This window comes from Anopheles stephensi, chromosome 2 (assembly GCF_013141755.1).
Source record: "Anopheles stephensi strain Indian chromosome 2, UCI_ANSTEP_V1.0, whole genome shotgun sequence".
NCBI lineage: Eukaryota > Metazoa > Arthropoda > Insecta > Diptera > Culicidae > Anopheles > Anopheles stephensi.
Window position 1 is genome coordinate 18,819,419 of NC_050202.1, and position 13,319 is coordinate 18,832,737.

A 13,319-nucleotide genomic window follows, 5' to 3' on the forward strand; every position below is an offset into this window, starting at 1 on the left:
TTGGCAATTGATGGACAGCTTAAATCAAATGCACCGCTCAGCTAAATGCCCATGCCATTATCACTGTACAGCGTCCTCTTGCAGTAAATAACGATTAAAGCAATGTCAGCGGGTCCACCAAAGGATCGCGCACTTTATTGCCAGATCGTTTACTCATTGTTTTGTCGAAGCAATTCGCGGCAAGCAATTATGGGCAATTTGTGTCGATTATATCGATCAACCCCCGGGGAAGCCCGTCATCGTTTCAAGCGTCGTTAAATATCGATTTAACCAATCGGTTTTGCCAACCGTGATAGAAGAGGGAAGGAACAGAGAAAGACAGAGAGAGAGAGAGAGAGAGAGAGAAAGCGAGAGATAAAAACAGAAAAGTGGTCCAGTTTCGTTTCTTCCGCTTCATTTCCATGCCATTTTTCTGCTTGTATCGTACGCCTGATACACCTCATCGTACGGGATACGTTCCGTGAAGCTTGTCGGTGACGGGAGTCCCTCATTTTTATTTCGCACCATCATGAAAATGCGTCCTTTTCCGTCTGATTCCGGTCTCCCCATTTCCCATGTTTTGTTGTGCGGGCACGGGGGCATGTGACAGCAAATGAACGAATTTAGCAAGGATTCGCCGTTCGCCATTTGCTGAATTTAATCAAGCAAAAAGATTAGCTGCCTTAAGGACCCATCAAAAGGGGTGCGTACGCTTTGGATGGGGAGTCTTGTTTCGGTGTTGGCTGGAAGCAAATGTGGGTATATTAATTTTCGTACCATTAGATTTGGGTGAGCAGAGCGTTAAAGCTGGCCGGATTAGTGTTGCGGAGAGCACTTATGCTTTACGGGATTGACACCGAAATTTGGAGCAGGAAGGAAATGGGAGGTTCATCTTGAAAACATGCGGATGCGATGAGCTTTAATCTCGCGTAACATTCTTGAAGCGTGTCTGATGCCGTGACCAGGATACTTGACCAGGATTTGAATTGCATACTAGAACAAGCAAGTCTTTTCTTTAAGGCTTTGTATTACATTATTTAATACAATTTTTAAGATAGAAATAATACCTCAAAATCCATTTAAATGGTAAATACCTTCACGATCCTTACTCAAGCTTCTAGTCACTCCCTATCAAAGGTCTTACTACTTTACCAATTACAAAAAAAAAACCCCTCACCTGCCACCTTCACACCGAGTGCTGTGAAGTTTATTAAAAAGTTGGTCGGTTTTTATTCCCCACCACAGAGAAAATGACATTTTTCCCACAATTTTCATTTCACATCCGCTCGGTGTCCACCGAGTGCGAGGAAACACCTTATCAAAGTTTACCCAACGTATCCGAGGCCGGCATTGTTGAGCAGAAGGTCAAACACCGACCGGCCGGTGTTACACCGACGAGCGGATGGACTAGCTGTTTGCGGGCAGGATATTTATCCTCGTAATCCACCTGTGGCGAAGAGTAATCCCCGATAAGATGGAGGTTTAGCTCCCCATTTGATGGGAAGCTTGACAGCTTATCAAGTCCGGACCAAAACCCGCATATCCTAGTCACCCGAAGGTAGGTGTACGTGCGCAGGAAACTAGTTTGGTTCGCCCTGTTCGTCGCCAGCGTTCGCTGAGTGGCGTAACTTTAATTGAACGAGTTCCACACTATGCAGCAGGATCGGTTGGGTCCTGAATAAGATTTCTCCTTTTAGCGCACCGGACCGAGAAATTGGGCATGTGACCGGGAGGGGGGGGGAAAGCACAGATGTCGTGCGCTTCTCGCCCCACCCAGCAAGCTTCGATGTTAGTTTAACGTTTAACACTGCTCTAGAAATTATTGAATAAGCTCACACACACACACACACACACACACACAAAAAAAGCACACCTTGCTTAAGCCGCGAGAAAGAAACGGAAGTTGTGATAATGGATGGATAAATAATTTCATCACTGCGCTAACATTTGCTTGAGCTTGAGACTGGATCAACATTTTTACGATGCTTGAAGTGTTTGCTGGTGTTAAATATCCGTCCGCTTGTCAATTTTTCAATTTTCATAATTCAAGAGTAATAACAGGTTCAAAACCGGTTCAAGATTAAATTAGGAGTAGGTCACCATTTTTTCGAAGGCACGATGGCTGACTGATTTAAATTGGTTCATATAGTGTAGCCCATGCACTTAGATATCCTATCAAACCTACAAATTAATCGAAGCATCAAAGCTTTTGCCGTTTTATTTAAAACACACGGATTATCCGAATCACGATTAAAAGAAGTCTTACTGAAAGCAATGGGTTTATACTATAAAGCTTACATACTTAGTGATTGAGAAGAAGCTTTTCATATTTATATTGTGAAACCTTCACTTAGGCTCTCCCCTAATTAATTATCAGAAATGCTTTAGTTGTTGCTTATCACATAAAAAAAAACCTTTAAGCTCCATTTCGAAGCTCATTATTTATTTATTTGAAAACAAAAAACCTTCCACACTTCAACCGTGACAGACAAGTGTTGGCCCTCTTTCACATGATTCACACATCTCCAACGGTGTTGGTTAGCAAAGCGATAAAAAAGTGTGAAACGGTGTAGATATAATTATCTACCACTAATGTAATTGCTACCCGTACATCACAGCGCCATGTAAGGCGGCTTGCAGCACGCCTAGGTGTAGGCAATTGCGTTCGGAGAAATGAAACCTTCAGCTGAGTGTCAAGCTGAGTATCTCGTACTCGGTCGCTGTCACGTGACAGCGCTGCAGGCATGCACGATGATGTGCTGGACTGTGTGTATTTGACGCACAACCAAACCTTAACTGACAGGTGACAGGTTACAGCACCCACGTAAATTGAAGGGAAAATAAGATCTGGTTTATGCAAGGCGAGAGATTTTTGTTTTTGTTTTGTGGCGGGTTCGTTCTAGTGGGGGAAGTGTTTATTGCAGGCTTTATTTAAAGCTGCCAGAATACTTGGAACACGGAACGGTTCGTAATTGGTAGGCATTTAATTAAAGAAAACCCAGCATGCAGCTCTAAAGTGCGCTGGCATCGACTGCGTGGGTAGGGATTTGTCCTATCATGGAACGTCCACCACTGGAATCACATGAGCATTTTACGAATTCTCTTGGTTTGACGTTTACTATTCCTATTCCTGGACCGTGATGACCAATGTCTTCATAGAATAAGAAAGCATCAAAGTAAGCGAGTCCCTTTTTCTTGGAAGCTTTTCAACTGCTTAAAATACATGAACTCATGCCATTAAAGTGTAGCTACTTGACACAGATAGACACTATAAGAAATGAATCCGATGCTTTAGACATGCACAAATTATCATAAAAAATCACTGCTTTTGGTGCCATGACCAGGATTCTAAGCTCAACCCCATGCTACATACACAACAAACGATCAAAAAGGATGGTTATTGTAATTGTACTTCATTAGCCATTTGAAACGATTTATAATAGTTATCGCCATTGCTTTCATCCTGGTCACGGAACCTAACAAAAAAACTGTCTCCACGCTTCAACCGACCAAACCATGGCCGAAAGCTTCAAAAGCACAAACAACATAGGAAGAAAAAACCCATGTAATGAACGTCTGACGGTGTCAATTTTGTAACAATCTCGCTTAATTGTTCTACCACCTGGTGGAGTAGGTGACGCAAAAATTGGCCGAACCATCCAACCAAAACCGAAGATTCCGCCTTTGAGCACGAGGTGCTTACGTTGTTAGGCGCCACAATTAGCTGCCATGTTGCAGGTTCGTGCTCAACTTCCCCCAAAAATGAAGCCAGCAACAGTATGCTCTTTTTTCCGTTTAGCCCGTTGTAGAATGAGCTATAAATTAAACAAATTAGCTGCCGACGTCAGCAAAAAAAAGGAAGCAAACCAAGCGAAGCGTAGCTATTTCGTCAAGCACACCCATTGTGCAGTGCACCTTGCCGACAAGGGAATTGCTGACGATGGCAGGATTGCAAATAAACGTCACCCGATATTGAGTAGCAGCGCAAGGAGAACAAAACACACGTGCGGGGGGAAAAAAAGTGAAGGAAAACAAAAGGGGATATACAAAAACAGAAGGAACAAGTGCTCTGGTGTGAGGTGGTTGATGACACTGAAATAAAATCCCAAATGGGCGCAGCAGCAGCTTACATCACCGAGTGGCAAAAAAAACGTGACAAATATACTGGGAATTTCAATAGGCGGGCGAATATTTGTTTCCAGTTTAAATAGAACCCTCAAGTCACATTGGAGTTTGATGGGCAGAACAAGAGAAAGGCAGAGGATACGATTGAAGTGTGCCTGTCGAGCGATGGTAGACTGAAAGAATGTTTCCATCTGAAAATGCTTAAATAAGAATGGTTTCACCATCACCGCCAGTAAACGATACGTCCTATTTTTGGACCCATCAATAAGCCACACAAGCACCGATACATGGTCGATCTTGATCGACAGATTGGCGTTTTTCGGGAGCAACAAAGCGAGAAAGAAAGAGACGATGGTTTAGGTTGGTGTAACAGCTGATACAAGGTTTTCTTTTCTTTTTTTTTTGCTCTCAATCTCCCAAGCTCCGGGAAAGGCCTCCGAGAAGGAAATCGATAACAATATACAACCGATATACAGAGCCGCCTGTATTCCCGCATAGCCATCCCGACCCATTTTACCGTACGTCAGGCCAGTGTCAAGATTGCGTCAGCGAAACATCAACATTAATCATCGTTTCATTTCGGTGTACGGCACATTTGCACAATTTGCCATTGCAGGGCATTATTGATAAAAGGTCTTTAATAAGCAATTTTTGCACCGTGGACGGGGGACGCAAAATCCAAACACTCACATTTACGCCGATGGACGTCGAAACTAACACAGAAAGTTTTATAATATCCAATAGCCTGGAAACGGGAAGAAGAACATGAAGGCACTGCTGATGACTGTAATAACGATTGTTGGCTCTGCTTTCATCAGTTCCTTCATTTGTACAAATTGTCACGTTTCCAGCAGAAACCAAGGCTCCGATGACCTTCGTCCTGTGGGTTGGTTAGCTGGTGGTCTTGTGACACGAGCCAACAATCGCTAAGGGCAGCTAAAGATGACAATGGAAGAGCTCTGTCTAGCCGGCGGCCATCCATCCAGCCGCAACCTTTCCATACCGTGATTTTTGTCCACAGAGCGTGGCGTACGCGCCAGCGTGTAATGAATTATACCCATCCGGCTTGCCCCGACCCCGGCGAAAGTATATCATTCATTCATTCCCTTACCGTTGGGGGGCAACTTTTCTCATCAACATCCTGCAGCTGGACGCATGAAGGGGCAACAACGACACACGCAGAAACGTACGGCAAAATTGACAGATACCATTAGAGATTAGTGTTACCGAGACGTTCCATTCGTTGCTCGCTGTGCAGCCTCCGACGCGCCCAACAACCGACAAGTAAATTAATGGTGGCGCTGGTTTTCCGGCAAATTTCCTACTTCCCTTTCCAATATCTTCATTACCACTTACGTTTGCTTTATGCAAAAAAAAGACACTGACACACACACACACACACAAAACAGGCCCGAAAAGAGTGGTGCTACATTCTCGTCCGATTGTTTAAGCCCCGTGCACACAGCCATGTATGTACCTTTTCCGGAAGAGTTCAGCCGGTTCCATTCCATTTTGAGATGAAACGCAACACTCACCCCACCCGGACTGATGATTGTCAGATGGATTTGGATTACGAACAGCCAGCCAGCCAGCCAGCACGGGCCGGCCAGCAGGCTTTGGGAGCAGTATCCATCAAGCACTGTCGGAAGCTCATTCCGATGCCTTAACCCAATTCATCATAGTTTCTTAGAAATGGCCCATGATGTATGTGTGTCCCAAAAAATATGAAAGCCTCTTCATTCCTACCGGTTACCGGTGCGTTACAGCGAGCGGGCAGGGCAGTGACAATGAGGAAATGAAAGACTTCATTTATCTGAATGAAGAGGTGTGCGAAAAAAAACAACACCCCTAATGGAGGCGCATGGTGTTTCTGGTTGATTTGACATGATGCATTCATTTGGCTGATAACAAGGTACAAGTTTTTTTTTAATATCATGCTCATGCCATTCATAATTCATGACTGGCAAATGAATTCAACAGAAATTAGATAAAAAAAAGTAAATCAAAAGTATGCAATTCGCATTTACAAAATTCGCTTACCAAGAAAAGCAAAGCGCTTTAGAAATATGTTTTGTGATGCCCTAATTGATAATGGAATTCTGTTCCACTTAATGGTATGCCCTTTTGACCTTTTGACTGTATTGGTCACAGCAGGAAAAAAATCAAAACAACACAAAAACCTACTTACGTCAAAACAATCCCTGACAGTTCGTTTGGCAATACGCAATGAATGTAATCACAGCAACCTGGCGGTTCAAAAACTACGTTTCGATCGGAATGATTTTTCTTGAAGCTTTAACGCTTGTTTACCAATGCACTTACGCCAACATGCGGTTAGGCAAAATCGTCAAATGTGGGATACAGGCACGTGGGAGCGAGCATGATAGAAAATTATGTGTCTTTTATTTTCCCACGAAACCCCTCGTCTAAATACGAGGAACGTGTGGGTTGGAAAAAATTCGAAATTTCGAGTGTGATTAAATGAGGAGGAAAAAGAGAAAAAAATTCGAAATAAGTCACAGAGTTCAGCTGGCGAAGAAAGAGCTTTTTTTCTCCATTTCCGAGGATCACCCTAAAAGATCGCATAAAAGGCACTAGTTGGCGGACATTCGGACACACAGTAGGCACTGAAGCATTCTACTTTCCAATCATTTTATCCTTTTCACTGTGGCCCGTGTCCACCAACATCACACCAGGCTGGAATAGCATTAGGCACGAACGGCCTTACTGCGTGACGTCCATCGTGGCTGAACCCTTTCACTGAACTCATCAACCCTTTGAAAGATCCTTACAGCTAATCCCCGCTACCGTTTGTGACCCCCCCCCCCCCCCCTGCTCGGTGTGACCCTACTTACATTCGCAGCGATTGCATCCGTTTGCTGGTGTACCGGCGGGACATGGTGCTGGTAAGGGATGTATCTCTCGGTGCCAGATTGTCTCCGTGCCTTCGCCGACTGCTCGAGCTTCCATCGCACAGCAGATACCTAAGAAAAGGAATTCCGACAAAAAACACGCTCTATATTCCTGAAAACAAACACGACGTCCCACTGTAATGTAAAGGGTTTTCTAGCGTCCAGCCCGGTGGTGATGGATTTTACCGAAATGAATGACCATTGCCTACATCCAGACCGGAGACCGAACCGGTACTTAGAAAAAGAAGGCGTGTTTCACCCTCATTAAATCAACAAGGGTATATGGGCCGATGGGTATGACGTATCGTCTGTACGAACGGTCTGACAGATTTTCAAACCTCGCAGCTTTTCGACAATGCAACGCCGGCCAAGAAAACCCTCCTCATCAGTGGTACCATCTGGGTTGTAGAGAGCTAGAATGTTGTCCGGTTTTTTTGTTTCATTTTCCAGTTCGGGTTTTTTTCTTCCTAGATTGTTGTTCTTTTCTTCTGTTCGAGCATGATACGTACCGATTGAAATGCTTCCGGAAGGCACCACTAACACAGTACAGTGCCACTGGATTGGCACAGCTGTTTGCGAACGACAGGCAAAAGCCTACTATTCGCAGTACGTGCCAAAATCCATTGTAATCCTCGTTGAAGTTTGGACTGTTAAAGACAAAAAAAGAAAAGAAAAATGTAGACCGTGACTATTACTAGTTGGGTGGAATTAAAACTGAAATTTCGATAGTGGCCTTCTGTCCACATATCACCATTTGCAAACTCCACCAAATTTCGTTTAAGGTCCATTGAACAAGTATAGTCATCTTTTCTGAGAACAAGAATCAAACAAGAATCTCGCCCTCGAAAACAGATCCCGGAAATGTTACTAAAGATTTTCAGTGAAATTAAATTCAATCGTTTGCAATTCATGTTTACTTCAAAATCACAAATTATGCTCGATTTCAGTAAACGGTTTTGTTTTTCTTGTTCTCTCCTTTCAAATGAAAAGAATGCTCATGCTGACGGCAGATTAAATGCGACCGTCGGCTGGAAAAGGAACCTTTTCGGCTCAAAGACAAGCGACAAGTGTGGGTAGAAAAAGGGCTTATTGCCTAACGTTTAAACCCTTCTCCAGATGGGCAATCATATTGATAATCTTTTGAATGAGTTCGCAGGAGGATGGGAAAAAGCTTTTCTTGGGTTTGAAAATAAATTAAGCTTGATTTCATAACAATCCTTTGGGGTCCCTTTTCCACTCGAGACATGCCCGGTAGAGAGCAAAATTAAATAAAAATTTGAAGGAGAGAGTTTCAGAGAAGGACTTATGCATTATTTTTTGAAGCCAAGATTTATTAATATGCTTTTACGACCATTCTTCGTTAGTAATTGCAAAAGTTGCTAGAGATCAGCCAATAATTGAACTGTTTCTTATCTACAAATATTTCATGAAACTGCGCCTAAATGTATGCTAACTCGCATGTCGAAAAAATAGCTGCTGCTATTGAGAAGGAAACAGATGAACAAAACGCTTTCAAACATAAAAGAAACAAACGTATCAGAGTTATCCCGAACGCAGGTCATTGCACCGCAGCCATTAAAATGATAACTTACAGTGCTCATTACCCAAAACAACAAATTTAATAATGGAACATGATAAATCGCCTTCACTTGCGTTGAAAAATTACAGTCAAATTTGAGCCTCTCGTCTAGCTACACTTTACCGGCACGAAAAATGCCCGCCTAATTGATAAAGCAGGTGGTAATAGAAGTGAAAGTCTGCGCACTTTTGAAATGAAGAAATTAATAAGATTACGCGAGCAGTACTAGAACAAGCAAGCTACGCTTACGCATGTTTAACAAATTAGAAGACATTTTTCGGCACTTAAAAAAAAACACCGCCACAAGCTGCCCAGACGAATCATACAGTGGCGTACAGTGACGCATTAAAAATATGGGTTTCTTTTCTTCCTATCTCACCACCGCCTTTTTGCGTAAATGGCATCCCATCAGGCAAGGCAGGAATGATGATTAAGAAAATCGCACTGGTGAAAGCTGCCCACCGATGAACGTCGTACGAACCAGAATGATGGTGCTGGTTTGGTTGATCCTCGAAATGAAATGCCCTTTCTGAACGGTTGCTCTATGCTGTCTCCCCAAGATGAATGAGCAAATCACGATCATAAGCTTCAGCACGTATTTCTTCTCCGGAGGAAGGTTTAACGCATTTGGATTTTAAGAAATGAATAAGCAGTTCTTTCGTGCCGTTTGGATGCACGTGGCTAGCTGAAGCGTAGAATGAAAGATAGAATCGGTTTGATGCGTGCCTTTAAAATATTAATAGCATGTACATCAACGAAACGCGTCAGAATAGTACTTTTCCACTGCAAAAGATCGATTTTCTAGAATCGCCTTGAAGTATGCAATTTTCGTGAAAATATTTATTTTTCATCCCATTGAGAGCTTAAACCAAACCAACAGTTCTACGAATTGTTCTTTAAATATAGCAAACCATCGAAGAAACTGATCCTCAACTAAGCTTGATTGTAGACCCAAATAACAGGAGAAGGTAATTAAAATTAAGTAGATTTTGCAATAGATGGCGCTGCTGTAAACTTACACTAAGGTGATCAATTCTGGCTATGAAAAAATAAACTAAATGGAAGTAGCCGTAAAACTATTTAAGCAAGTTCGTATGGGAAGCTGCAGGTGATACCATGAAAAAGAAATTATACACAATCTAAATCTTATTTCTCTGGGAAGCAGTACACCACAAAGCCCTTAGCCCAAACCATGATTACAGCTTTGAGACCGTCGTTAATGCAATGGGTACACATCGTGTTATATACCTGACCATGAAACTAATCTTTGGTGAAGATGAAGAAAAAAGAGCAAAAGCTCACTCGCCAAACATCACATCTTGATGTTTCGGAAAAGTTACTCATGGCCAGAAGCTGAAATTGTTGGACCTTGGTGTAGCTCACACAGCTCCCGGAAAAGCCATTCTTCGTTCCGACCCGGAACACTGCTGCTTTCGAGTGTCGGTTTGCCGGCCCGGAAAACTTCATTAAAACAAACAAAAGCACCAAAAAGTTATTCATGCCCCGCCGTAGCCGGCAGAAACAAGAGCAAGCAACCATTTTTCAAATTCCAAACCACTCGTAACGAACGACATGGCTGGCAGTTTGCGATGTGTTTTTTTGCGGTGTCCTGCTTCTGTTGGAGCCTCCTGTACAAGCGGTGGAACATCCTCCGTCTTGTATGCGTCACACGCTAAATGAGCTATGCAATTACACTCGAGCGACGGTTTTGACCAACTATTTGCAAGTTTAATCCAACGGTTTGGAAGTGATATGGGGGATGAAATGGAAGGGTTTCTTGTGTAATTTTAAGGAGATTAATTGTACATTGAATAGGAAAATCTGAACCGTTTGCCTAATGATACTTGGAACGTGAAGTAAGTTTCCAAGAAAGAGTAAGAGTTAAGAGTAGTACTGAAAACTTTTAAAAACTATCAGGCATGGATAACCATGGCATGGCCATCTTACTACTACAGCTATCGTACTAAATCACTTAATCATAGTAGGCGCAACTTTTTCTGGTGCCTAGCGCGACAATAGCCTTTGAAGAAAATCGCTTGATGTCTATTAACACGGCTAGAGAGATGTGTTATGTAAGTTGCATACATTTAAGCGTTTATCTCTTAAAAATGAGAGATATGCAAATCAAATCAATACATTTTAATGTTATATTCCACGTAATCCCTACGATTGTGAATATTTCTAATTATAAATTCAAACCAGACAAAAATTTAGTTGAGCAAATATAGGACACGAGCGCTATTCAACATCACTACTTATGATACTTACTTGTAATAAAACCACAGCATAAACAGATGTGACGGCAGGAAGCAGATACCGAATATGACCACAAACGCCAACACGGTGACGGCCACTTTCCGGCGCGCTTTGATCTGTGGCCAATGGCGTACGGATGACGTTGGTGCGCGCGTGTGCGTAGAAAAGTTTTCCGAAATGTTCGGGAAACATTCGGTGGCCGGTGTTACAATTCCATGATAGCAGCAGGTTTTTTGGTTGTTGTTTGAAAGCCGGGACAACATTGGTAGAAAATTGTAAAGTTGAGAAGACAGAAAAAAAGAAAAGGCAAATAAAAGTTCGTGTTAGTATGTTTCGTGATAATGTGGGCAGTTTTCGTTCAACACGCGAGCAGGGCACATACTTCCATGTGCTTTGATTTACTGCTTGGTTGAATTCTATGAAGACTTTTTCTCAATTCCACATCCTACGCACTACACGCCGTGATAGGTTGTACCTTGAAAGGTTAAATCAGTGTGAGCCTGCACTAAATGTTACTGAAATGCGTTATCTTACGCCTGAAGGTATGCAATACCCGTAACCATAAAACATATTTTTCTGCTTTTATTCAAGAGGTTTGCCCGGTGCTTTTACGTCAACAGTTAAACCGATTACAATCACACATTTTATAGCAGATTTTTATCGTTATTTACTGTTTCGTGCTTCCAGATTACATCCAGCCGATTTCCAACGGGTAACGTACGGGCGACACTTGAAGCTTCCATTGGCCCATCGCTACCAGCCGGCACTTGTAACGCATTTTATCCACTCCGCATTTTATCCAGAAAATACACGCCCGGCTGAACAATTCGCGTACACTTTTCACTCCTCGAGCGTGTTGGATTGGATCCAATAAGCCCGCAACAACAGTCCATAAAAGCAGTGAAAGCAGTTATCGTTTGTAATGTGTTGCTTTGCGAACGAAGCTGGAATGCACAGGGTCAATGTACTCCAAGTGTGTGTGTGTGTGAGGGGAAAAACACTTGACAACAGCCGGTTGGGAAAATAATGCTCCATGCTCTTCGTAACGACAGTAAAAGAAAATCGATTTAAATCGATTTCTGTTGTAACTTTGGGGAAATCTTTCGAGAAGAAATGGCTTTTCATATTGAATGTATAAAAGCAATCCAAACGTTTGGTTAGAAAATTAATAACGCAAGACACAAAAATCCCTTACAATGTAATGTTTACATCTCATTACGATGCGACCACAAGATTAAATAATAGCTCGCGGAAAACTTTTTCCCCTATTTCACCGATCTGGGCCTAACCCCCGGAGATTAAATGCACCAACAAGCAAGAGTTCCACCAAACGAAGGTAAAGTTCACCGTCGAGACGGTGGAAAAGTTGCACAAAGTGTACAGTCGTATTTCTACAATCGCGGTAGGTTTTTCCACGGCCCATCGTGCGGCCGGTAGCCGGTAGCGCAACACAAAGGGTAGCTTTGCATAATCATAGCACTTTGCGTTGACTTTGCCCGGGTGCTCCGTTACCCTTAGTTACTTTGCTAACTTGATCAAGTTAGCAGCTTCTTAAGGGAAATCCTTCACCGGTCTTGGGAGCACCTTAAGGAATAGGCCACCTTGCATGCAGCTGCATCGAAAGAGAAACAAAACTTTGCACCATAATTCCATCGTTAATGGCGATTTTTCATTTAATTTCCTTTAACAGAGGCTCGTAAAAAAGGCAATTGCCAGCTATCGACACAAACCTCGGCTAATTAAATTTTCCCCTACATTTACATCCCATCGTTTGATGCAACCTGCAGCCGGTTGTTTCCGGTAATGCTTTGCTTATTGTTTTCCTTTCATTTCACGTCCCGTTCCCAACCGACGTCAATCGGTGAAAGAAACGAGTACACTTGCTATCTCCTATTACAACCAACCGATCCTGTTCAACGGGACCGCTTGCTTACCTGCCGTACGGTGCCTTGCATCTCGCCCGGCACATGCTTGGCACTGTGGATGAGATGACGCGCGATCAGTGCGTAGAAGATGCCAATTATGAACAGTGGCACCGCGTAGTAGATGAGAAATTTACCCAACACCATGCCGCGGGCGTACTGGGGGCCCCACTCGTCCGGAAACGGATAACAGAAGTAAAACGACACGTCCTTGTTGACGATGACAGTCTGTGAAGTGGAATGGTGTTGCGAAGCAAAGAGAGATAGTGCATGAATGTGACAAAGTGTGCAACAAGGCACAATAGCGCCTGGGCTGGTGATTGCCTTTGGCAAACCATTTTCCCGGAAGATATGAGAAGAAGCTTCACGTTAAAAGAGGGTACAACGTTGAACAAACTGTGACGAACTGAAAATGTATCGGTGAAGGGAGTTTTCTCTTATTAAATCAAAGCGAGACGATAGGTTGTGTAGAATGCTGTTATTACTATTCTTTATGTATGTAACTGCCAATATTTTTGAATCAAAGTCATATAGTCTGTCTTTCTT

At 42.9% G+C, this 13,319-nt stretch overlaps 1 protein-coding gene across 6 annotated transcripts in view; it reads right to left on the reverse strand.

Moving 5' to 3' along the window:
* Positions 1–13,319, reverse strand: part of LOC118507277 (neuropeptide CCHamide-1 receptor-like) — a 55,881-nt gene that overhangs the window by 6,879 nt on the left and 35,683 nt on the right. For all 6 annotated transcript variants that reach the window (XM_036045585.1, XM_036045584.1, XM_036045587.1 and 3 more), the window contains exons 6-9: positions 12,786–13,001; positions 10,864–10,967; positions 7,526–7,663; positions 6,960–7,088 (exon numbers count right to left, since the gene is read on the reverse strand). In XM_036045585.1, coding sequence (XP_035901478.1) covers positions 6,960–7,088; positions 7,526–7,663; positions 10,864–10,967; positions 12,786–13,001 — 587 coding nt within the window. The remainder of the gene's footprint in view (positions 1–6,959; positions 7,089–7,525; positions 7,664–10,863; positions 10,968–12,785; positions 13,002–13,319) is intronic.